This window comes from Triticum urartu, chromosome 3 (assembly GCF_003073215.2).
Source record: "Triticum urartu cultivar G1812 chromosome 3, Tu2.1, whole genome shotgun sequence".
Classification (NCBI taxonomy): domain Eukaryota; kingdom Viridiplantae; phylum Streptophyta; class Magnoliopsida; order Poales; family Poaceae; genus Triticum; species Triticum urartu.
Genome location: NC_053024.1, coordinates 22257878 through 22280084, shown reverse-complemented (window position 1 = coordinate 22280084; position 22207 = coordinate 22257878). Strand labels below are relative to the sequence as shown.

Sequence of the window (22207 nt, the reverse complement as noted above, 5' to 3'; positions counted from 1 at the left end):
TTTGTTCAACGGCGTCGTCGGCTGGCAATGTGAGCCGTTTTCTTTGGTCGGCTCTGCTACATGTGTGTTCTAAATTTGATATGGATCTTAGCATATTGTTCAATATTTTGGCTATGATAGTTGTGGTCGAACAATCGTACGACCGCCCTCCATATAACTTATTAAGTACACAGTTGAAACCAGCACACCAGTCTTTTGTTGTAGCAAATGGTCTTTAGGCAATTTATTTGCTGGATTCTTGAGCTTACCGTGATATGGCCATGTACTTTGCCTTGCTGCTAACAATCAGAATATGGTTATTAGACAGACATAACTATGTGGTGATATTTGCTTACAACATATGCTGCCAGAAATGGTCTTATTCCAATTAGTTAGTTTGAGATTTTGTATGCTCTGCGTCAAACTAATGGAATTTATCTCTCCAATCATCTTAGAAAAAATAGGCGATATTGCCGATTCTCCATGCTCAAATGATTATGTCATCAGACCTACACAACAAGTAGCTAATTATTATAAGGTTATAATTGGTTCGTGCCGATGAAATCAAACTACATAATAAATTCACGCTCATGTTTATTAGTTCCTGATTCCAATAGGTTTTAAAAAAATATCCATGCATTTTTTTAAAAAATTTCATGTGCTCCAACAAAAATTGTGATGTGTTTGCTTCATACTTCATTGAATTTTTTTGTAAAATGCTCGTGGGGATAAATAATGGCTCACTGTTAATCGGTGTCAGAATTTCGAATAAAAAAACATACTTCTTATAAGTCGTGTGCTTTTAGTAAAGTGTTCACGTATTTTATAAATATTCATTGGCGTTTACAGGAACTATGATCATAAATATGTTCTTGTGATTTCACAAAAGAGTTCTAGCCATGCTAACTTATCTAGAAAATACAAACGTATGGAAGGACCGACGAAACAAAAGGCGGAATCAGACAAACTGATCAGATGTAACTTCTACCGCCACAACAAATAATAGCTTATTATCCTAGGTATAAGATATCTGCTTGCAAGAAATAGAAAAACACATATTAGTTTAGCATAGCCCCGGCCTTACCTGGTCCCTGGCCCATTAACAGCCCAATCGGCCGCTGGCATGCATAAGTCGAGGCCTCCAAAACGAAGAAACCACGCGGAACAGCTCGTCTCTCCCCGAACCCTATCGCTGCTTTCCTACTTCCTCCGACGCACAGGTGCGCCGCCGCCCCTCTTCCTCCCTCCCTCTCTTCTGCGCTGCCGACCCTCTCCAGCTATTCCGTGCCCCCGGACCATCTCCCTCGATCTCGCGCGCCGCTAGCCCATCTCCCTCTTTCTTGCGGTCTAGCTAGCTCTCCCTCGATCCATTTTCTAACCCCCTCGCTCGATCTTCAGGTTAGAAGGAGAAACAGTTGCAGGGTCTACGTGCTACCCCGGCGCGGCGGCAGAGCGAAGCACAGCCATCTCTCTTGAAGGTACAAACCCGTCTTCTTCTCCCCTTGTATATCTTTTTGTTCCAACTGTTGTTGTGTGCTACATCTTTTTGTTTAATTTGCTGTTGTCCAGCACATCTTTGCAATATGTGATAATGCGTAATAATTTTGGTAGCATGCATCAACTGTAGATGGTCAAGAAGATGAACTGTGTGCTGTCAAATGTGTTAACTATGTGCACTTTGTTGAAAACTGTATATCGTGTAGATGTACAAATATATTCAATGCATTCATTCCTCTATCTTTTGTTATCTATTTTCTCCCTGCCCCAATCTCACTCTTCTAGCTCACACCCCGCAGACAGCGTATGGACGGCATGGGCGTTGGGGATGTTTGCGAGAAGGGATCTCCTGGCTTGGCATCGTCAAGCACAACACCCTCTGAACCAAAGGTAACAAACTGAACCTCTGGTATAACTAATTGTTCCCATGCCCTGTCATGCTGACCGTCTTATTAATTCACTGGTACGCCTAAATATGCCTAGGAACCTCTACTTAACTACTGTTTCTTGGTGAATTAGAAACCCTGTCTGGCAGTAGGTGGTCAACTGTGCAGCGACTTTAGTCTTGCCTGTCATTTGGGGAAAAACTCGTTGTCATGTTTTATGACCAAGCAATTTAATCAACTATATATGATATACCTGCTTCGTTTTCATGTTTGTTCAATTCCATATCACTGCCTTTCAAAGGAAGAAAGGCCTTCTTGTCATATTTGAGCCTATGTGTGTGAGCTATGTTCAGAGAAGCTGCTCAAGGAATTGTCTAATTATTCTTATGTTATAAGAATTGGCTACTCAAAAATGCTATTCATTTTTTAAAGACAGAAGCTGTAATTTATGTAGTAGAAACATGTTAGTGGGATATGTGCGAAGGAAGTAGTTTCCAGATATACTTTGTTTAGCTTGATGTTTTTATGTAATATATGTTGGCCGCATCTATTGCCTGCTAACGCCACTCCCTTGCAGTGTTCATGATTGTTGTAAAACAGCATGTCTTAATGAGACTAAAGTTATTAACCGATGTATTATGTTTCTAATTGATTGGTTCATACTGATCGATAGGCAAACAAATTTAGTTTCACCAACAGAACTTAATACTTATTTTTCCCTGATTTATAACTCAATGCAATATATTGTGAGATTATCCCTTTGTTAAGCAAATATTATATCCTTTTATTTCCTTTGCAGGAAGATGGCCATGTAATACTGATTCCCCATTCCCACATCTTCGCCCTCATGCTGCAAGCTCTGAAGTTGCCGCCTGCGAATTACCATCATAAGACATATCCGGGCAACAACTCTCGTGTTACGGTTACTTTTAATTCATCATTACAGTTGATCGATGGTTTGCGTGTTCGAACCTCGATATCTGGTGTGATCTCAAACAACTATGATGAAGCAGAAGACAGTGCTGCTATCGCAGCCATTAGGTTTATGGAGAATGCATGTGGCAAGGAAATCAGGGACTATCACTACACCCACGTACAAAGGCTGGAAAATCAAGTCACATTCCTAGAGCGGTACCTGGATGAAGCAAAAAAGAGAATCAAGAAGGTACGCAAAGGATGGTTCTATGCTGTCAGATACATGAGCTCGTATTCTACTCAGATACAAAATACGACAGCTGCTCGTCGCCTAAGAGGGCAGGACAGCACCAAAGGGGCGATGAAAACAGCACTCGCAAGCACAAGAAAGTTGGCAAAAAGACTATGTTGTATTGGCCTGAAATTGGAGCAGTGCCTAGAGACTACAGATAGTATCTGGTGAGCTCTGTTCGGCACATCGTACCCAGTATGTTTATGAACCATTGCCTTTGTAATGGAAAGTACCACCTGGTATCATGTAGCTCTTCTCACTTTGTTTTGAGCAAGGCACAGAGATTATGCTTCTATGAACTAACTTGTTGGCAGACTGCCCTTCCTTACTATAAATTATGCTTCTATGAACCAGCTTGGTATCGGGCTACCATCCCATGTTGTAAATTATGTATTATATATTATGAACGAGCTAAAGCAATGGTCGTGGTAATTTTTCTCTCATCTATTTTATTCATTGTTTCCTTGTTTTCTCATGTTATATATGTTCTGTGCTCCTCATTGTTTCATGTATTTATTGACAAATGGCCTTCGGGCAATTTATTTGTTATATACTATAACTTACAGTAATAAGACTGTCTAATTTGCCTTGGTAATAACAATCAGAATTTGGTTACTGGATACGCATAACTGTATGTTGGGAATATGTTAATTGTGGTTTCTATGATTGTATGCTGACCTGCTTTTACCCGTTGCCGCCTCCTCAAGATCGATTAGTTGGAAAAATTTAAATCCGGGGCGAGTTTTCAAATATCAAATTCATGTTGTGGAGACATTTCTCTTACCGGAATCTACTAATTTCTATTACTCGTTTTTTATAGCATCTGATATTGACTTGGGTAGCTAGACAACTAAACTAAAAAGCAGTTTTTTAGGCAGTACAATTAGAGGCAGTTGAGATACTTATAAAAAAATTATATGCAATAAAGAGCAGTTTTCTTTGGGCAATACAATAAGAGGCAGCTACTGAAAGTGCATTATATCGACTAGAGGGGGAGGGTGAATAGGCGATTTTTATGAAAGTCTTCAAAACATGGAAGTTATGAAGACAAACGATAGAAATAAACCTATTACCCTGCAGCGGAAGGTAGACTACACTAGGCAAGCCATAGTCAAGTATTCAATAGAGTGAAAGCACAATGACTAATAGCAACAATGTAGTAAGGATCAGGTAGGAAGATATTGTGAAGCCACACAGAACACGCAGTCACTCAGTGAAGACAAAAGATAGTGCGAACATACAATGACTTCACAAGGAGTAACAGTAAGTAAAGAGAAGGGAAGATGAAACCAGTGACTCGCTGAAGACAATGATTTGTTGGACCAGTTCCAGTTGCTGTGATAACTGTACGTCTGGTTAGGGCGGCTAGGTATTTAAACCTTAGGACACACAGTCCCGGACACATAGTCCTGAACACGCTGCTCAGGACACCCAGTTCTCACCGTATTCCCCTTGAGCTAAGGTCACACAGACCTCGCCCAATCACTCTGGTAAGTCTTCAAGGTAGACACCCAAACCTTCACAGACTTCGTTCACCGGCAATCCACAATGTCTCTTGGATGCTCAGAACGCGACGCCTAACCGGCTGGAGGATGCACAGTCCTCAAGTGTAATAAGTATTCAGATCACACAGACAAGAAGACTTAAGTGATGCCTAATTCTCTTTGGCTCTGGGTGGTTAGGGCTTTATCCTCGCAAGGAATTCTTTCTCAAAGGCTTCGAGGTGGGTTGCTCCCAAACGACAAAAGCCGTACTCTGAATCTGAGCAGCCAACCGTTTATGGTTGTAGGGGGTGGGCTATTTATAGCCACTTGGCAACCCGACCTGATTTGTCCGAAATGACCCTGGGTCACTAAGGAACTGACACGTGTTCCAACGGTCAGATTTCAAACTCACACATCAACTTTACTTGGTCTTCAAGCAAAGCTGACTTGCCCGACTCTGGACAAGATTCGTTCTCAAAGTCTTCACTCGAAGACATAGGTTTTGTTTAAGCATCACTTCAGTCATTCTGACTGGTTCTCTTGGACCCCACTTAACAGTACGGTGGTTCCTATGACTCAACACAGAAGAAAGAGAACTACGAAAGATCTAAATCTTCGAGCTCCATAGGCTTCATGTGGTGTCTTCTCTTCTCATAGTCTTCAATGTGAATATCTTCATATACCACCTTTGACTTCAATGTCTTCATACATTTTAGGGGTCATCTCTGGTAGGAAAACCGATTCAATGAGGGACTTCTACCTGTGTTATCCTGCAATTCTCACAAACACATTAGTCCCTCAACTAGGTTTGTCGTCAATACTCCAAAACCAACTAGGGGTGGCACTAGATGCACTTACAGCTACGATACTTACAAAAAAATGCAGCCAAACCTCACGGGCCCTCACGGGCCGGCCCAGGAGACGCATAAACGCTCCACAAAACCGATCCGGTGTGGGGATCTTATCTTAGTAGGTCAGACTTATGGATCTACATGCTCCCTGCAGCTGCATCGTCTTCTCCGCACGGCGGCGCCTTCTTCAACTGAACTCCGCATCACCTCTTCGATTCGCCCTACGCAGATGAACTCCACCGACCAGGTCAGTCCCCGCTTATGCACGGTCATACATCGCGTTTATTTTTCCCTTTGGACTCTAAATACGTGCCCACATCTGGGGATTACAGGTCACCATGGTCGCCGACCAGCTCCTTGATCAGAACACGATGGCCGCCGACGAGCTCCGTGATCAGATCACGCTGGCGCCCGAGAAACTCCCTGTTCCTAACCCAGCGCTTTCCGCCTGCTCCACCAACAACTGTCTGCGGGGCCTTGCACAGGTGAGCTGACACACGTCAAATCCCCCCTCTGATTTTACTAGATGACTGACAAAAAAACTGATTGACATAGCATCTCACATCCTTCTCTGAAGAGAAACACATGTCTCATCTAGGGGCTGTGCATACTCAGGCTCACCACGTTCAATTTTAAACCTATCTCATTTACATGTGATTGGTGTAGTTGATAGTCTTGTAGATGTTTCTTTAGTTAATGTTATGTTGTCTGAACCTTTCATGCAACTATATTTCCTTTTCCATAGACCACACATTTGGATACCTGTTGTTGCTCTCTGTAGGGTTACATGGTTCTTGCTTCTTGGTTGTCCAGCGTGTGGGTATGGCGTACCTGTGTTATTGACATGCCACGTCGTCCGATCATCATCGATGGTGAGGACGCCGTTGGGGCTGGGGCTGCGTTGGTAGCTGGTCGTAGGCGTGGCCGTGGGTGGTCTGGCGGTGGCCCGACCGGTCAGGGCCGTGGGCAGGCTGACCCTAGGGGATTCAATGGTGATGATGCCTTTGCTTCTGATCCTGTCACTGGCACCTAATTGTTAGTTCGCAAGTACCATCCGTTGTATGCATTCCACATAAGAGCAAAACGCATAGTTCCCATTTCCATCTCAAGCAGACAACATCCATGAATGTCTATGTAGAAAAAGGGAGACAAGTCACATCTTCAGATTACTTTGAACTACTACCAACCTGATAGCCCCGTCGACAGTAGCAAGGCAAAGTGCAACTTCAGATCGCAGAGCCTCTCAGAAGATGGCATGACTACCTCTTATACAAAACGTTCTTTGTGTAGCGCATGAGTGATTACAGTAGCATAACGGTGATAGGCTGTGCTTGACAAGCTCAAGTAGTGCACCGGCACCTAATCCTTAGTTCGCAAATCTTTTTGTTTCAACACAAGGCCAATTTATTCAGTGGAGCAACATGTTTTTAAACATCCTTCTTCCCTGGGTCCAGTTTGTTTTCCATCTTAGAGTAGCTTGATTTAGTTTGATCAACATAACATAAACTTATTGTTCCCTGCTTTACAAATCAATGCAATGACTTGTGATATTAGTCTTTATCCCCCAATTGTTTAAACCTTTTCCTTCCTCTGCAGGAAGATGACTATGTAATACTGATTCCTCTTTCCCACATCTTTGCCCTCATGCTGCGAGCTCTCAAGTTGCCCTCTGCGACTTACCAACACAAGCCATATCCGGGCAATGAGTCTTGTGTGACGGTTACTTTCAATTCATCGTTGCAATTGATCGATGGTTTACTTGTTCCAACCTCAATATCTGGTGTGATCTCAAAAAACTGTGATGAAGCAGAAGACAGTGCTGCTATGGCAGCCATTAAGTTTATGGAGGATGTATGTGGCAAGGAAGTCAGGGATTATCACTACATCCATGTTAAAAGGCTGGAAAGTAAGGTGACACACCTAATAAGGTTGCTGGTTGCAGCAAACAAAACAATAAAGAAGGCACGCAGAGGATGGTACTATGCTGCCAGATATATGAACTCGTATTCCAACCAGATACAGAATACGACCGTTACTCGGTACCTAAGAGGGCATGACAGCACCAAATGGGCTATGAAAACGGCACTCGCAAGCACGGGAAAGTTGGCAAAAAGGCTACGTTATATTGGCATGAAATCCGAGCAGCGCCTAGAGACCACGGTCTGGTGATCTTCGGTCAGCGCATCGTACCCAACATGTTTACAGATCATTGCCTTTGCCCTTTTGATGTTCTTTTGAACAAAAACTACATATTCTATGGATTGCTGTTATCGTCAAGTGTACTTTCTGTTGTTATCGTTAAGTGTGGTTTCTATGAATGTATGCTGTTTGGTGACTTCCCATGTTGTGCACGTGAATGATCTTTGTTTCCAATGGATTCTTCGGTGATTCTTCCTGTTATATATGAATCTCCTTTAATTTTTTTATATGGATTCATTCCATTCTGTTTCATCTTTATCTTACTTACAGTTATTGATTTTACAGTCAGCTCCTGGCATCGTTAAATCGTGCTTTATTTAGCTCACAACAACCTGACATTAACCCTCTTGGCTCACTTACACAGATTATAACATTTATCTATACTTTGTGATGCAATGGCTTCATGGGTGGGTGTTTCGAGGTTTCTCAGGTTGCGGCATTAAGCCAGTACCAATATTTTTAGTTACATTCTGCCTAACATCTATTATAACTCCAGTTCATTCAAACGTTCTTAATCCCATTAAGATACACGGTGGTAATATCATCCTTTCATTGCCTTTTTTATCATCCGAATAGCACCGTAAGTCACTAATACTTTGACATTACCCGTTTGATCAAAATGTTCGGACAGGCACCCTCGCGCGAAGGCGTGTAGCTGATCTATGGCTTATGCAAATGATTTTACTTTGCTTTCTAGCTAAAAAATGTCCAATTCCCTGCATCACACTGCCTAAATTAATGCCTCCAGTAATCATGCTAAAAAAGTAAACGGTGTGACACCCGGATAATCAAGCTACAGTAAACCTCTGCTAATGATGCCAGGTCACCTTGGTTACTGTTGGTAATCTCGGGATTCAGAATCGTTTCGGAATTCAAATTTAAAATAAAGTCAAACTAGAAAAGTTTTCAAAAGTCAAAACTAAAAAGTTCAAACGTGAAAAATAAATCATAAGTGATTATTGTAGAGAAACCACATTTTTATAAAATGTTTAACTGCTCTAAAATAATTAAAACAGTAGGTAAAACAATTAACTAAATGTCGCTTGTATTTTATAAAATACTAAACTATATTATTTGGGGGTTAAACCTTTTGTAGCAGAGGTATAATTAGTGATACTATTATAGGTACAACTTTTATGTTTTATGAAACTAAAAGAAACCAAAACAGGAAAAGGAAAGATAAGAAAAAGGAAAATAAAACAAAAGACAAAAGAAATTAAAGCCCCCCCTCTCACGCTGGGCCAACCGGCCCAGCTAGCCAGCCGGTCACCTTGACCCTGGCCTATTAGGCCACTCACCCCCCCACTCCACCGACACCCCCACTCCTCTCCCGCAAAATATCCCCTCCCCTCCTCTCTCCCGATCTGGATCGGGATCGAGAGGAGGCCACCGACGCGCCTCGCCGTTGCTGTTGGCCACCGTCGCCCGGAGCGCCTCTTCCTCGCCGGCCTGCTTCGCCCTCCCCCACCGGACTGCCTCCCACTCCGCCGTGTCGTCCCCGTCGGCCTCCCCGAACCTCACCGCGCCCATTGCCCTAGCCCCTGCACTCCCGATGAGGCCCCCGGCCTCCTCTCTCTCCCTCGCCCGTGCTCCGTTGGCCTCTGGCCATGACCGGCTGCACCCGACCGCGTCCCCGTGCGTGCTCGCCCACGCGTGGCGGTGCCTCCTCCAAGCCCACCGTCCTGCTGCCGCTGCTCATCGCCGGCCGGCGTTGCGGACGCCATGGTCGGAGCTCCGCTCCCGCGCGCGGTCATGCGCCCCTGCCGTGGTCCTCACACGCACGCGAACCCCATGCATCGCCGCTCCCTGCGTTGCCGCCCACCGCGCCCTGTCTCTGCTCGCGCCCGCCGTGGCCACGTCCTTGGACTGCACCCTGTAGCCGCCCCGCGCCTACTTCGCGCGCGCCTGGCCACGCCTGACCGCGCCGGCTGCTACCCTCGCCGCGCCTTGCCTCCACCCCACCCGTGCTCGCCTGCTGTTGCTTGCTAGTTGCTACCATGGCACTGCTGCTGCATCTACTACTACCGCTGCTAACTGTACTCTGTACTGCTAGCTACTGAAGATACTACTAGCTAGCTTTTCTCTTTTTACAATGACTAACCCTCTATACAGCCCGTAAGCAAAGTCTAAACGGTTATTAATATTAGTAAAAATAATATGAGTAGAAACTATACATGACAAACTTCATTTTATCCCATTGGAATAAATCCATTTGATGCATGGAATACATCCTACGAAAATTACAAAATGCTATCTTTTGTTAACAGAAAACAGATTTGTGTGTTGCGTGCTGTGTGTGGTGTGTGTGTTGCGTGTGTGGCCGGCTGGGCCATTGTCCAGTACGGCCGGCCCCTTGTTTAATTAGGACTAGATTAGTTAGTGTTAAATTAGTGCTAAGTTACTTTAATAACAAATGACATGTGGACCACCGTGTCGGCTATCTCTAATTAATTGACTTAATAGACACAATGTCCATGACAAGTAGGACCCATTAGCACTGTTCACACATTGACCAAGGTCAACTTTGACTGTTGACCTGTTGGCTGGGCTTTGACTGGCCCCACATGTCATTGACTGTGGCTGGCCCGGTCAGGGTATAAAAAAATCAACATTATTTAAATTCGAAATAATAATTAAAACAATTTCAGTATATTAATAAAACTTTGAAAAATCATATAAATTAAATGTAAGTCAGATGAAAATGTTTAAAAGTTGCTCAGAAAAATCCAACGAATCCGGATACGCAGCCCGTTCGTCCGCCACGCATCCCTAGCATAGCAAACACGCAACTTCCCCCCCTCCGGTTCGTCTGTCCGAAAACGCGAAACACCGGGGATACTTTCCCGGATGTTCCTCCCCTTCACCGGTACCACCTCGTACCGCGTTAGGGCACACCTAACATCACGCTTTGTCATGTCATGCATCGGCATGCATTTGTTTGCATTATATTTATTGTTTCTTCCCCCTCTTCTCTCGCTAGACATCGAGACCGACGCCGCTGCTACCCAGTACGACTACGGTGTTGACGACCCCTCTCTCTTGCCAGAGCAACCAGGCAAGCCCCCCCCCTTGATCACCAGATATCGCCTACTCTCCTCTATACTGCTTGCATTAGAGTAGTGTGGCATGTTACTGCTTTCCGTTATTCCTATCCTGATGCATAGCCTGTCCTTGCTACTACTGTTGTTACCATTACCTGCTATCCTACTACTTAGTATAGGATGCTAGTGTTCCATCAGTGTCCCTACACTCTTGTCCGTCTGCCATGCTATACTACTGGGCCGTGATCACTTCGGGAGGTGACCACGGGCATATACAATATACTTCACACAGTTACCTTACCTGTGATACTGTTCGGAGATGGGGGCTGAAGGGGCAGGTGGCTCCATCCCGGTAGAGGTGGGCCTGGGTTCCTGACGGCCCCCGACTGTTACTTTGTGGCGGAGCGACAGGGCAGGTTGAGACCACCTAGGAGAGAGGTGGGCCTGGCCCTGGTCGGCGTTCGCAGATACTTAACACGTTTAACGAGATCTTGGTATTTGATCTGAGTCTGGCTACTGGCCTATACGCACTAACCATCTACGCGGGGACAGTTATGGGCACTCGACGTCGTGGTATCAGCCGAAGCCTTCGTGACGTCAGCAACGGAGCGGCGCGCGCTGGATTGGACTGGAACGCCTACTAGGCTAGGTCTGCTTTCGGCCGCTCACGCAACGTGCAGGTGTGCTAAGGGCGATGGGCCCAGACCCCTGGGCGCTTAGGTTTAGACCGGCGTGCTGACCTCTCTGTTGGTCTAGGTGGGGCTGCGACGTGTTGATCTTCCGAGGCCGGGCATGACCCAGGAAAGTGTGTCCGGCCAAATGGGATCGAGCGTGTTGGGTTATGTGGTGCACCCCTGCAGGGAAGTTAATCTATTCGAATAGCCGTGATCTTCGGTAACAGGACGACTTGGAGTTGTACCTTGACCTTATGACAACTAGAACCAGATACTTAATAAAAACACACCCTTCCAAGTGCCAGATACAACCGGTGGTCGCTCTCTCACAGGGCGACGAGGGGAGGATCATCGCTTAGGATTATGCTATGCGATGCTACTTGAAGGACTTCAGTCTACTCTCTTCTACATGTTGCAAGACGGAGGCTGCCAGAAGCGTAGTCTTCGAAAGGATTAGTTACCCCCCTCTTATTCTGGCATTCTGCAGTTCAGTCCACATATGATACCCTTACTCCATTTGATACCCATGCATATGTAGTGTAGCTCCTTGCTTGCGAGTACTTTGGATGAGTACTCACGGTTGCTTTCTCCCCCCTTTCCCCCCTTTTCCTTTCATTCTGGTTGTCGCAACCAGATGCTGGAGTCCAGGAGCCAGACGCCACCGTCGACGACGACTCCTACTACACCGGAGGTGCCTACTACTATGTGATGCCCGCTGACGACGACCAGGAGTAGTTAGGAGGATCCCAGGCAGGAGGCCTGCGCCTCTTTCGATCTGTATCCCAGTTTGTGCTAGCCTTCTTAAGGCAAACTTGTTTAACTTATGTCTGTACTCAGATATTGTTGCTTCCGCTGACTCGTCTATGATCGAGCTCTTGTATTCGAGCCCTCGAGGCCCCTGGCTTGTAATATGATGCTTGTATGACTTATTTTATTTGTAGAGTTGTGTTGTGATATCTTCCCGTGAGTCCCTGATCTTGATCGTACACGTTTGCGTGTATGATTAGTGTACGATTAAATCGGAGGCGTCACAAACGGGGATGACAATTCTTCGCTCTGAAATTATTTTCCCATCCAAATTGCAAAACGGACAGTTAATTATGTGTTTATAGTTAGTTTTCATTGTATAGATGAAAAACATACTAGATAATAATTCCAAATCCATGTCCATCCGTCCATGCCTCACACCTGTTTTACCTTCCACAACAAATAATGATTTATTTCCTTAGATACACACACTATTGGCATTCGTTTTTTTATAGGGCTAAATCGATTTTTTATTGATCAAATTCCACATGGAGAAGGATACAGAAATGGCAATGGGATTTGTCCATCCAATCTCATGGCCCTGATCCATTGAATGTGAAAACTTGACCAACCTATTTCTTTACATCGGAAGCAATTTTGGAGCATTAAATTATAAAATAAAAATTTTGCTATAAAAAAATGGAGTGTATTACAAAGAAACAACCAAATTGACTTGTAAAATGAAGTAAAAGTGAAGATACGGGGTTTGCTATTTCATGGATATGTAGATTTATGATCATGTGAATATTCGAAATAACAATAAGAGTGGTTCTTTTGTGAAATTTGTTGTTCTCTTTGCATATTCCTGTCATGCAAATCCTATATTGCCTTGTTTTTGTTACATCTCTTTTGCCAAGAAAGTGGTTTTTCTATACCCACTCTCGTGCACCCACGCATGAAAACATACCAAAACATTTTGAAAAAATATAAAAAATTTGTGGAAATGATCATCATCAAATGTTAGAGAGGCTTGTCAAGTTTCGTGGTCAAATGATATCCGAGGAGAATTGTACTCCCTCGGTCCCAAAATAAGTGTCTTAACCTTAGTACAACTTTAATACAAAGTTGTACTAAGGTTAAGACACTTATTTTGAGACGGAGGGAGTACCAAAGAAGAACACAATTACAAATTTTGGCCAAACAGTGCACATACATTTTGGGTAATTTTGTTTTTATCGTATATAGTTCCTCGAATGTCATTTGACCACTAAAATTTGCAACCCTCTCTAATATTTGTTGATCACATTTTCACAAAGTTTCAGATTTTTTAAAATGTTTTGGTATCCATTCAGCTACTACTTTCCCTTTTGCCAACCGTATCACAGCATATGTGTTACTTTGGCTGGAAAAAGATGTGCATTTCTAATAATAAAATAAAGATTTTACTTTAAATAAAATGGAGTGTATTACTAAGAAACAGCCAAATTGAGTTGTAAAAATAAAAGTGAAAGTGGGACGAGGGCTGGGTCCGAACAACCGGTCCGTCCCTGAATCTCCGCGCCCTCCTCCCCTGCCTCCCCTGCCTTCAACTGGATCCGAACAACCGGTCCGTCCCTGAATCTCCGCGCTGACCACCACCCTCCCCGGCCGCCCTCGCCGCCAGATCGAGCCGTCCACGGCCTTTGTATGCCGAATCCGCAGGGCCACGGCCTCGCGCGCCTCCCTCTGCCCACCTGCCATGCCGCGCCGCCGCAGCCCACCATGGCCCGCCCCCTCCACCTCCAAGTCTTCCCCCAATCTAACACCTTCCACCTTCTCTCTCGGGGGCCGGCGATCATGGGGATGGCACTGCCCATTGCGACGACCCACCGCAGATCACGGCCTCCCGTTCTATATCCATTGGCCCTGTGCCGGATCCGGCGAGCAACGACAACGTGGATACCTACCTCACTCCCAGACTGAACATGGATCCGACGAGCACGTGCGTTCTTTAGTCTAACATTTCAATGCTTGTGTGTCTTTGTCTTGTCCTAGACTGAACTTGAATGCTGCTTGTGGTTAGTAATTTTAGTTAGTAGATGCCTCAAGTCCAAATACATGTACATTATGTGATGAATGTGGTCGAATAAGCTTGTGTTTAGATATTGAATCGTCGTTCCTCCTTTTACTGTGGTTAATTACTGTGTACAACTAGACCTGTTGCTAATGAAAACTGCTTGCCCCATCTGCAGGGCAATGTGACCACCGCAGTCAAGGCTGGAGTCAGGTTGGAAATCCCAAACAGGGCTGTGCTCGATAGCAAGGTGAGCTATGTTTCCACGTTTGCTAGATTCAGAAATGAGGTATAAATATATATGCTCCTTTAGTAAGTGATAGCCTAGATTATATATTCCACAATAGTAATTTCTCAAGGGAAAAGAACAACAGCCAGAACCTAGAATGCAGATGCATCGTGCATGTTACGACTTATAATGTAAAATTACAGTTATTGTGCATCTCTGCCTTGTCTAAGACTGAACTTAAAAGCTGCTTGTGGTTAGTAATATTAGTTAATAGATGAACCAGGCCAAATATACGCACACTATGCGCTATATGTGGTTCCATAAGCCTGTGCTTGGAAATTGAGTCATACTTCGCTTGTTATATCGTCTCTTGAGTTCTCTGTCGTCGAAACTTGTCCCCGTCTCTGCTGAACACCTTGGAAACACTATTCCAAAAAAGATTCTTAAAAGAATACTTGCACGAACTTTTTAAGTATACAAGGTTTGCAAATGTAGGCCTCCTTTGATCATAGGACAAGGATGGGAATAGGAACTTCATAGGAAAGTTGTACTGCATGAATCTCGATTCCTATAAGGAAATAGATGTCATGTGATGCATAAGATATGAATTTTTTCATTCGGTATAGACCAACGTTTTTCTTTTCTTTCCTTTGGAAGCATTTAGATTCGTTATGTCTAATTGACTATGGAATTTGGTTGTGCAGCTGAAAGTTTACTGTATAGTCTGCTACTTTGTTTGTATATAGAAAAACATGCAACTTTCCAACATGCTTCACGCTGCTGGAAATATCTTGAAGGAAATTAACATCTTTCTGTCTGCCTACTCCAACAAAGATACACTCGCTCGAACTCATTTAATCTGCTATTACTCATCTGCAGGGGCTCACAGTTAAACAAGAAGAACATGCTACAGACAGTGATGTTGAGGCTGCCTATACACCACAGGCCCATGCCACCTACAACAATCACAGTAATTACCTTATGGGCATTTTTTCATTACCAGATTTGACTAACGTATCCTCATTTCGTTCCACTTAACTTGTGCAGACCAGTTCCTCTGTAAAAAGCACAAGCAGCCATTTGAGTACATCGACCGGCCCTTGTCATCGGATTGGATCCCAGATTATAAATGAGAAGAAATCCATCTAAAACCAGGGGAATTCATTATTCGCGGTACAAACTCTATCGTACTTTCCTTCCTATTGATCGGTTGTAAATCGTTAACAACTATATGATTGTAACAAATTACGTAGGTGAGCCTTGCATCGGTTATGCTGATGAGTTTAGCCCGTACTGTGTGTACGGAAATGAAGTGAAGTTGTACAACAATAATCTTAAGAAGCTGCGCAAGCTAATTAAAAACAAGAGAACACCTAACAGCTACTATGTCTGCCACATGACAAAGACCTTTGCAACCCCTGGAAAAAGAATGGTTAGCACTAAAAAATCCTTTACACTGTTTCAGTCCATCTTATGCTGCACCATTACATACTAATCAGCGTTTGCCTTGCCTTGTAGGATTTCCTGGTGCCCTTCTCTAAAGGCAGTATCTACCCACATATGGATGCCAGCAATGAATTGCCAGTGAGCAATGGAGATGGTACTGTCAATGCCACAGTTCGCTTCATCAAAGGCGTCGACAACAGAGCCACCATCACAAAGAACTGGAGCGCTTTCTTTCAGAAGGCAGAAATGAAAGAGGGCCGGGTCTATGCCTTTGCGTTCAAATGCTCAACGAAGGGGCTGCGCCTGATCGTCTATCCCCTATAAGGAGATCCATGAATATCTGTTGAGTCTATCCTAGGGTATACTTTTGGAGCGCGTGTAGCAAAGCAGCAATGTCATTTCTATGTCCTTCCATCTGTTGATCTCTCTCAAAACTGTTTCTGCCTTTGCTGTAAATTATTGTTCTTAACTACAATGTCTCCGTAGAAGCGGTTTGAATTAATATGTTGACAGACCACCCTCCCTTATTGTGAAAGAGATAGTCTTTTGGGATGAATTTACTTATATATCTGGTATCTACTCGGTTTCTTAACTTTAGATGGTCTTTCGAACAGTGAACATGCCTAGCCTTTAGTCCTAGCTAACCCAACTGTTAAATGGAGACCGCTAAGCTACAGCCCACGTCTTTGTTATTTTATCCTCTGCACTTTTGGTTCACATCCTGTAACCCCAGCACTCTGCTATCAAACATAATTAGAACATGCAAACATGTAATTACCATGATTCATTTTAAGTGTGGTGTACGAATTAACCCTGTTTAATTGGGTTACTGACCGCTGTACGATACCTTTAGTTTTTTTCCCCATGATCAAAAAACCTTAACTTCTCTTTTGTAAACACATAAAAGAAATCCTTCATCTTATCTTCTGGTTCACCGCCGGTTTTCGGCAGGCCGGCCCAAAACCGTGTCGACTTGTAGATATAAGCGCGTCTCCTTTTTCCTACACGGCAACCCGCAACTGCCTTGTGTCTCTCTCACTGTCCGGTGGGCTCGTCCAAACTGACCCCACGGTATCCCAACGTGTGGGTAGCGATTCTGGTTTAAGAGCACCAGGATAAAGCTAGCCTGCTGGTTAGATCACCGTCGCCCGAGAGGAACACGTGCTCCTCCCCTGTTTGCCCAGAGCGGCGGCTCTTACTGTTTACCAGCGGTGAGCGAGGTGATTCTACCCCCTCACCGTTCCACATACGCATCCACCTTCTCGGCCTCATCCCCTTCTTCCACTTCACTCTCCTACTTCACTCCTCTCGCTTCCTCTCAAACGTGTACCTAGATCTGCGCTGCTCCTCAAATCGCCGGCGATTCGAGATGGAGAAAACTGCGTCTAGCTGCGATTGATCTTCACGGCAGGTATTCCTTCTCCCGACGCTACATTTCGAGTTATTTTATCTATCCACATGGGTTTCCTAACTTTGCAAGACATTGTTCTTCCCCGCCCTGCAACTCAAGTTTTCCCCCTCGATCCGCCCTCTGTGACTGCTGTAGGCACGCTGAATCATTCCCTCACGTTCGGTTCTTCTCAAAAGGTAAATTATCATATCTAGCCCTGCTTGCACAGCCAAGACTTCCTGCAAACAGTGAAATGCAGCTAACTCAAACATCTCTCCTAAAAAGAAAACGTATTTTTCCCTTAGAGTCGCCCTCATCTCTCTATAGTGATGAAATAATTTCATTGGTCCTTTGGTTATTAATAAAATGATTCGATTTATAGCATCAAGATACCCATGGTGTTCCCTACATTTTATGCCAATCCATTCTCTTTCAATGACTAATCTTTCGTCCTTACCCAGTCCTATGTGATTCTACCTTTGAACATATTTATACATTCAAAATGACTGAAAGTACACTCTTAATCCACTATGCTTCCAGAGAAGGGGTTGCGTCTGCATTTTTTTATATATTCATGTTCTCCTACCAAAGAGAACCTTGAATTTAGCTACATTCTATAGATTACGTCTTTGTTATCTTACTGCATCCACCATATGTACTGATTTGCTCTCCAGTAAAAAACAAACATTCTTTATCATGTCTTGAGCTATATTAAAGCTATGATGTATGAAATTACATACAGAGTTGTCTCAGAGCTTAATTTTTTGTTCTTACAGATAACAAATTCACACTGATAAAAAATTCCTGCAAATACATTTATTTATATATGTTTATAGGTTGACATCGAATGGCATGTGCCTTACCCCCTGCCTTTACAATGACACATTCACTCCATTCTTACCGCGTCATGATTTCTGAACCAGGTTTCGCCAGATCATCTTGGATACTGTGTTTGAGAAAGTTGGCCTTCCATCAGCTGCCTACTCTGCACCGAGCTCCTCTTCCAGTTCAGGCAACACCATGGCTGATGGATCCTCCACGATGGCAACCTCGTCCGTGAACGTCCTGATAGATGATGGGCTACTGATCAAGAGCCTTCCTCCGGTTAGTTGAAAGCTCTTATCGTATCGTTCTTCTCTTCATTCCTCAATTTCATGGCCCGTGGCATGCTAATATAGAAATTTTACCTCCTGTACAATCAAAGCTGTCTCCAATCCGCGTCACCATTAGCAAGCAATTCATTCTTGAACGAGCAATTGAAACAATTGGTGGCACACTCCATCCATTCACTTTTACCGGTACAAGCAGCGATGATGTCGACGCCTCTCTCTCCATTGACCTACCTCCCCACAGCAAAAGCATGTCAAGCACAAGAAAGGAATTCCATGCCCCACACATCGAATCTACCTGTGTTGCTGCCCTCGTGTACCTACAGAAAATAGGTATAGTCACAATCGATGATGCAAACTTTGCAGAGCTGAAAATATGCAAAAGAAAACTTCAGGCTGAGGAGTTCTGGTCCTCGGCTCTCTATGATAAGGCCAACGCCCTGGGCAACCAGCTCTCTTTACTGACTGCCGCCAAGCAGAAACCCCAGCCTGAGAATAAACAAGGAGCTACTTTGTTGCCTCCTAACCATCATAATACTCCACAGACCAGCCAGAAAGTGCTTTCCGAGGTAAACGACGGCACAATACTTTCATCCCTCTGTGTTATCCTCCAGTGCTTAATGCTCGTTTCCCTTAACCATTGTTCATCCACAGCATGCCACTGATAGAGAAACCACATCAACCCCTATCACAGAAACAAACAATAGGTACTCTCCATTACATTGCCACACAACGCCGCTGCAAGTTCTATGGGCTAACCACCTATTACTTGTCGTCAGCATCCACCATGTTCCTTCTAAAGACGACAAAAAGAGGAGGACCACCCGCAAGGTGTTGTTCCCTGGAAAATAAGGTGAACATGAATTATATCACAAACCCGTCTCAAAAATCTTTACCCATTGTCGTTCACGAGCTCATATGTTTCTCAAGGTGCTATTGTTTGTCCCTTTGTTCAACGGGCGACGCACGGCAAGCCGCGCCACCTATCTTAAGTTGCTTTTTTAAGTTGCTTCATGCTGTCATATGTTGCTACTAAACCAGTAATTAAATATACTTTTATGCTCATACATTATTTGGTGGCTTCTCAATTTGTGTATGAAAACAAGTTTTGCTTCAGTGAGGCTGTTCATGCTTGACGGAATAATGAATGCAAAGATAGATTCCTTTGATTTGGTTACTCGGCTGACAAGAATATGCATTCCTCTGTATACCACCTTACCTCTCATGTGATGCTTTCTATGTTGTGTGTTCCCTATATTAGATAAGGGCTATTGCTTACTTAGACCATATTGATTCTGATTGGCCTATTGTTAAAGTTCAAGATAGTAAGGTTGATGCTTGAGTACATAAATCATTCAATTACATACATCTCACAGTTTGTTTGTATCAGGTTCGTGCGAGGTAGTCCCTATGAAGTACATTGACAAGGCGGATGGATTACGGCGCCTATTAATATGCTTAGTGATAATGGCTCCTTAGTTGACTCTTTTTATTATGTTCCTGCTCTTATTACCTTCTCTTATGCGTTCTCACTTTTGGTATTGAACCTGATGTCAAATGGCTATCTTTTGTGGTCATGTAAACGCACCAAGTTTGATTCTGCCTTATAAACCAATGTTTATCTTGTGCTCCATTGTGTTTTATTTTTTACCACAATTGAATGTTTCTTTAATTTAATATTACCCTGTATAAGTGTAAATGCTATACCTAAGTTCCTACTGACATAGGCAAAACGCTTGGACCAGCACCCTCGCGCCAGGGCGCGTTGCCGATCTAGTAACCTATTATGTTGTCTTCCTTGTCCAACATCAACTTTTTAGTATGTCATATATTAATGAGTGCTCACAATTGCAAAAGATATCCAAGATAGTATATTTATATGTAAAGCCTCTCTTTCTTTATTACTTTCAATTAATTGCAACAATGACCAAAACTATGTTTGTCAACTATCAACAACTTTTATTCATCATAATCTTTATATGTGAAGTCATTACTCTCCATAAGATCAATATATGAACCTTTTTATTCTTTCTTTCATTTAACTCCCTCAAGATCATAGCAAGAAAGCAAAGTCCTCAACTCAAAACTACTCTTTATTATATATATAACTCAAGGACTCGATTACATAGAGGGAACATAAAACAAAACCCAAAGCTAGATCATACTAAAACTTTATTCTACTGGATCAAGATATAACCAAAAGGATCGGACTAAGAAAAACAATAAAGATAGAGGTGTGATGGTGATACGATACCGGGGCACTCCCCCAAGCTTGGCAGTTGCCAAGGGGAGTGCCCATACCCATGTATTTAGATCTCTTTATTTGGAGGTGATGAAGGAGTTGTTGATGAAGTAGGTTTGTCGTCCATCTTCCAAGGCACAGGCTCACCATCATAGAAGGATGGTCGAGTCTCCGGAATCCTCGAATCTGCAGCCAAACTCATCCTCTTGAATCTATATTCATACTCACAGTTTTGGTTTTGCAGGTCATAGATCTGGACTTGGAGATGCTCGATTTTCTCATGAAGCCTGAAGATGGCCTCCTCAATGCTGACCTAGCTTGTGCTTGTTGGTGAACTCCGCGATCATCATGTGATTTGCGTTGATTCCACGTTCCACCATCCCTTGGCACTTAAAAACTTGTTGCTCCATTGCTTCGAGCCTCGTCTCCACGCTTTCGGTCTTCTTTGGCCCCTCAACATCTCGGATGTGCAGCACCTCCTCACGTAACTCAATGACTTGAGGGTGTCGCAACACCTTCGCAAGGTAGGGGTTGATGACCTTCTCGAAAAATTTGTCCTTGGGGCTCTTGGAGACGTCATGATGATCTAAATCTGTTAGAAAAACAGCTCAAAACAAAAATAGGAGATATTGTCGTGGTACGGTGGTCAAAACCTTCGGGATATTATATAATGAATTTTTACCGACCATAAGAAGTATCGTGCAAGAAAACGGAGTCCGGAGGGCACACGAGATGGCCACAAGGACGGGGGGCGCGCCTAGGGGGGTAGGACGCGCCCTCCACCCTTGTGGTGGCCTCGTGTCTCTTTCGGACTACTTTTAATTTTCCTATTTTTTAATATTCCAAAACAAAGAAAAATTATCATTGGAAACATTTTGGAGTCGATTTACTTACTGTACCACATACCTATTCCTTTTCGGAGTCTGAAACGTTCTGGAAAGCATCCCTTATGTACTCCTCTGATGTTACGGTATTAATTATATTGGTCTCGACATTTATGGGAGTACCTGAGATATAATGTTTGATTCTTTGACCGTTTACCACCTTCGGATGTGTGCCTTCGGCGTTGTTGATCTTTATGGCACCGGAACGATAAACCTCCTCGATAATGTAGGGGCCTTCCCATTTAGAGAGAAGCTTTCCTGCGAAAAATCTTAAACGAGAGTTGTATAGCAAAACACCATCACCTACATTAAACTCACGCTTTTGTATCCTTTTATCATGCAATCTTTTAAGTTTTTCTTTAAACAATTTGGCATTCTCATAGGCTTGGGTTCTCCATTCATTAAGTGAGCTAATGTAAAATAACATCTTCTCACCGGCAAGTTTGAAATCATAATTGAGCTCTTTAATATATGCCTTATGTTCTAGTTCAAGAGGCAAATGACATGCTTTTCCATAAACCATTTTATACGGAGACATACCCACTACTAGGGAAAACGTTATACACAGAACTTTAGCAGTAGAGCTTATTAAAAACGCCCGCTACTGCTAGATAGCAGTAGCGAGTGCGAAATAAGCGCGCTGCAGATGCATATATATATCAGTGGCGCGTGTGGGTGAAAACTCGCTACTACTAAATTCCAACCACTAAGTCGATGGGCTACATATAGTAGTAACGATCTTTGGAGAACAACGCTACCGCTAATATTCTTATAGCAGCGCGTTTATGT

The 22207-nt window shown here is 43.6% G+C and overlaps 2 protein-coding genes across 3 annotated transcripts; both read left to right on the top strand.

Annotated features, from left to right (window-relative positions):
- Positions 1-1111: 1111 nt before the first annotated feature.
- On the top strand, positions 1112-3512 carry LOC125542475. Its single transcript, XM_048705525.1, has 4 exons — positions 1112-1199; positions 1378-1457; positions 1776-1866; positions 2662-3512. The coding sequence occupies exons 3-4, from the start codon at positions 1783-1785 to the stop codon at positions 3238-3240; spliced, it is 663 nt and encodes a 220-aa protein (XP_048561482.1). The 5' UTR covers positions 1112-1199; positions 1378-1457; positions 1776-1782; the 3' UTR covers positions 3241-3512.
- Positions 3513-13600: 10088 nt separating this feature from the next.
- Positions 13601-16349, top strand: LOC125547742. 2 transcript variants are annotated; one of them, XR_007300744.1, is made up of 6 exons: positions 13602-14046; positions 14297-14368; positions 15227-15317; positions 15395-15520; positions 15601-15779; positions 15866-16349. XR_007300744.1 is itself a non-coding variant. In XM_048711533.1 (5 exons), exons 1-4 carry the CDS (start codon positions 13804-13806, stop codon positions 15478-15480), a joined length of 492 nt encoding a protein of 163 aa, XP_048567490.1. In that variant the 5' UTR covers positions 13601-13803; the 3' UTR covers positions 15481-15520; positions 15866-16349. The 2 variants fall into 2 exon arrangements, 1 of the variants encoding a protein (XP_048567490.1); XM_048711533.1 differs by lacking the exon at positions 15601-15779 and having other exon boundaries at positions 13601-14046.
- Positions 16350-22207: the final 5858 nt, after the last annotated feature.

Coding starts and splice junctions, on each gene's coding strand:
- LOC125542475 (XM_048705525.1), top strand. CDS start 1,783: ATGGACGGCATGGGCGTTGGGGATGTTTGCGAGAAGGGATCTCCTGGC. Junction 1,867..2,661: donor CAACACCCTCTGAACCAAAG/GTAACAAACTGA, acceptor TTTCCTTTGCAG/GAAGATGGCCATGTAATACT.
- LOC125547742 (XM_048711533.1), top strand. CDS start 13,804: ATGCCGCGCCGCCGCAGCCCACCATGGCCCGCCCCCTCCACCTCCAAG. Junction 14,369..15,226: donor GGGCTGTGCTCGATAGCAAG/GTGAGCTATGTT, acceptor ACTCATCTGCAG/GGGCTCACAGTTAAACAAGA. Junction 15,318..15,394: donor TGCCACCTACAACAATCACA/GTAATTACCTTA, acceptor TAACTTGTGCAG/ACCAGTTCCTCTGTAAAAAG.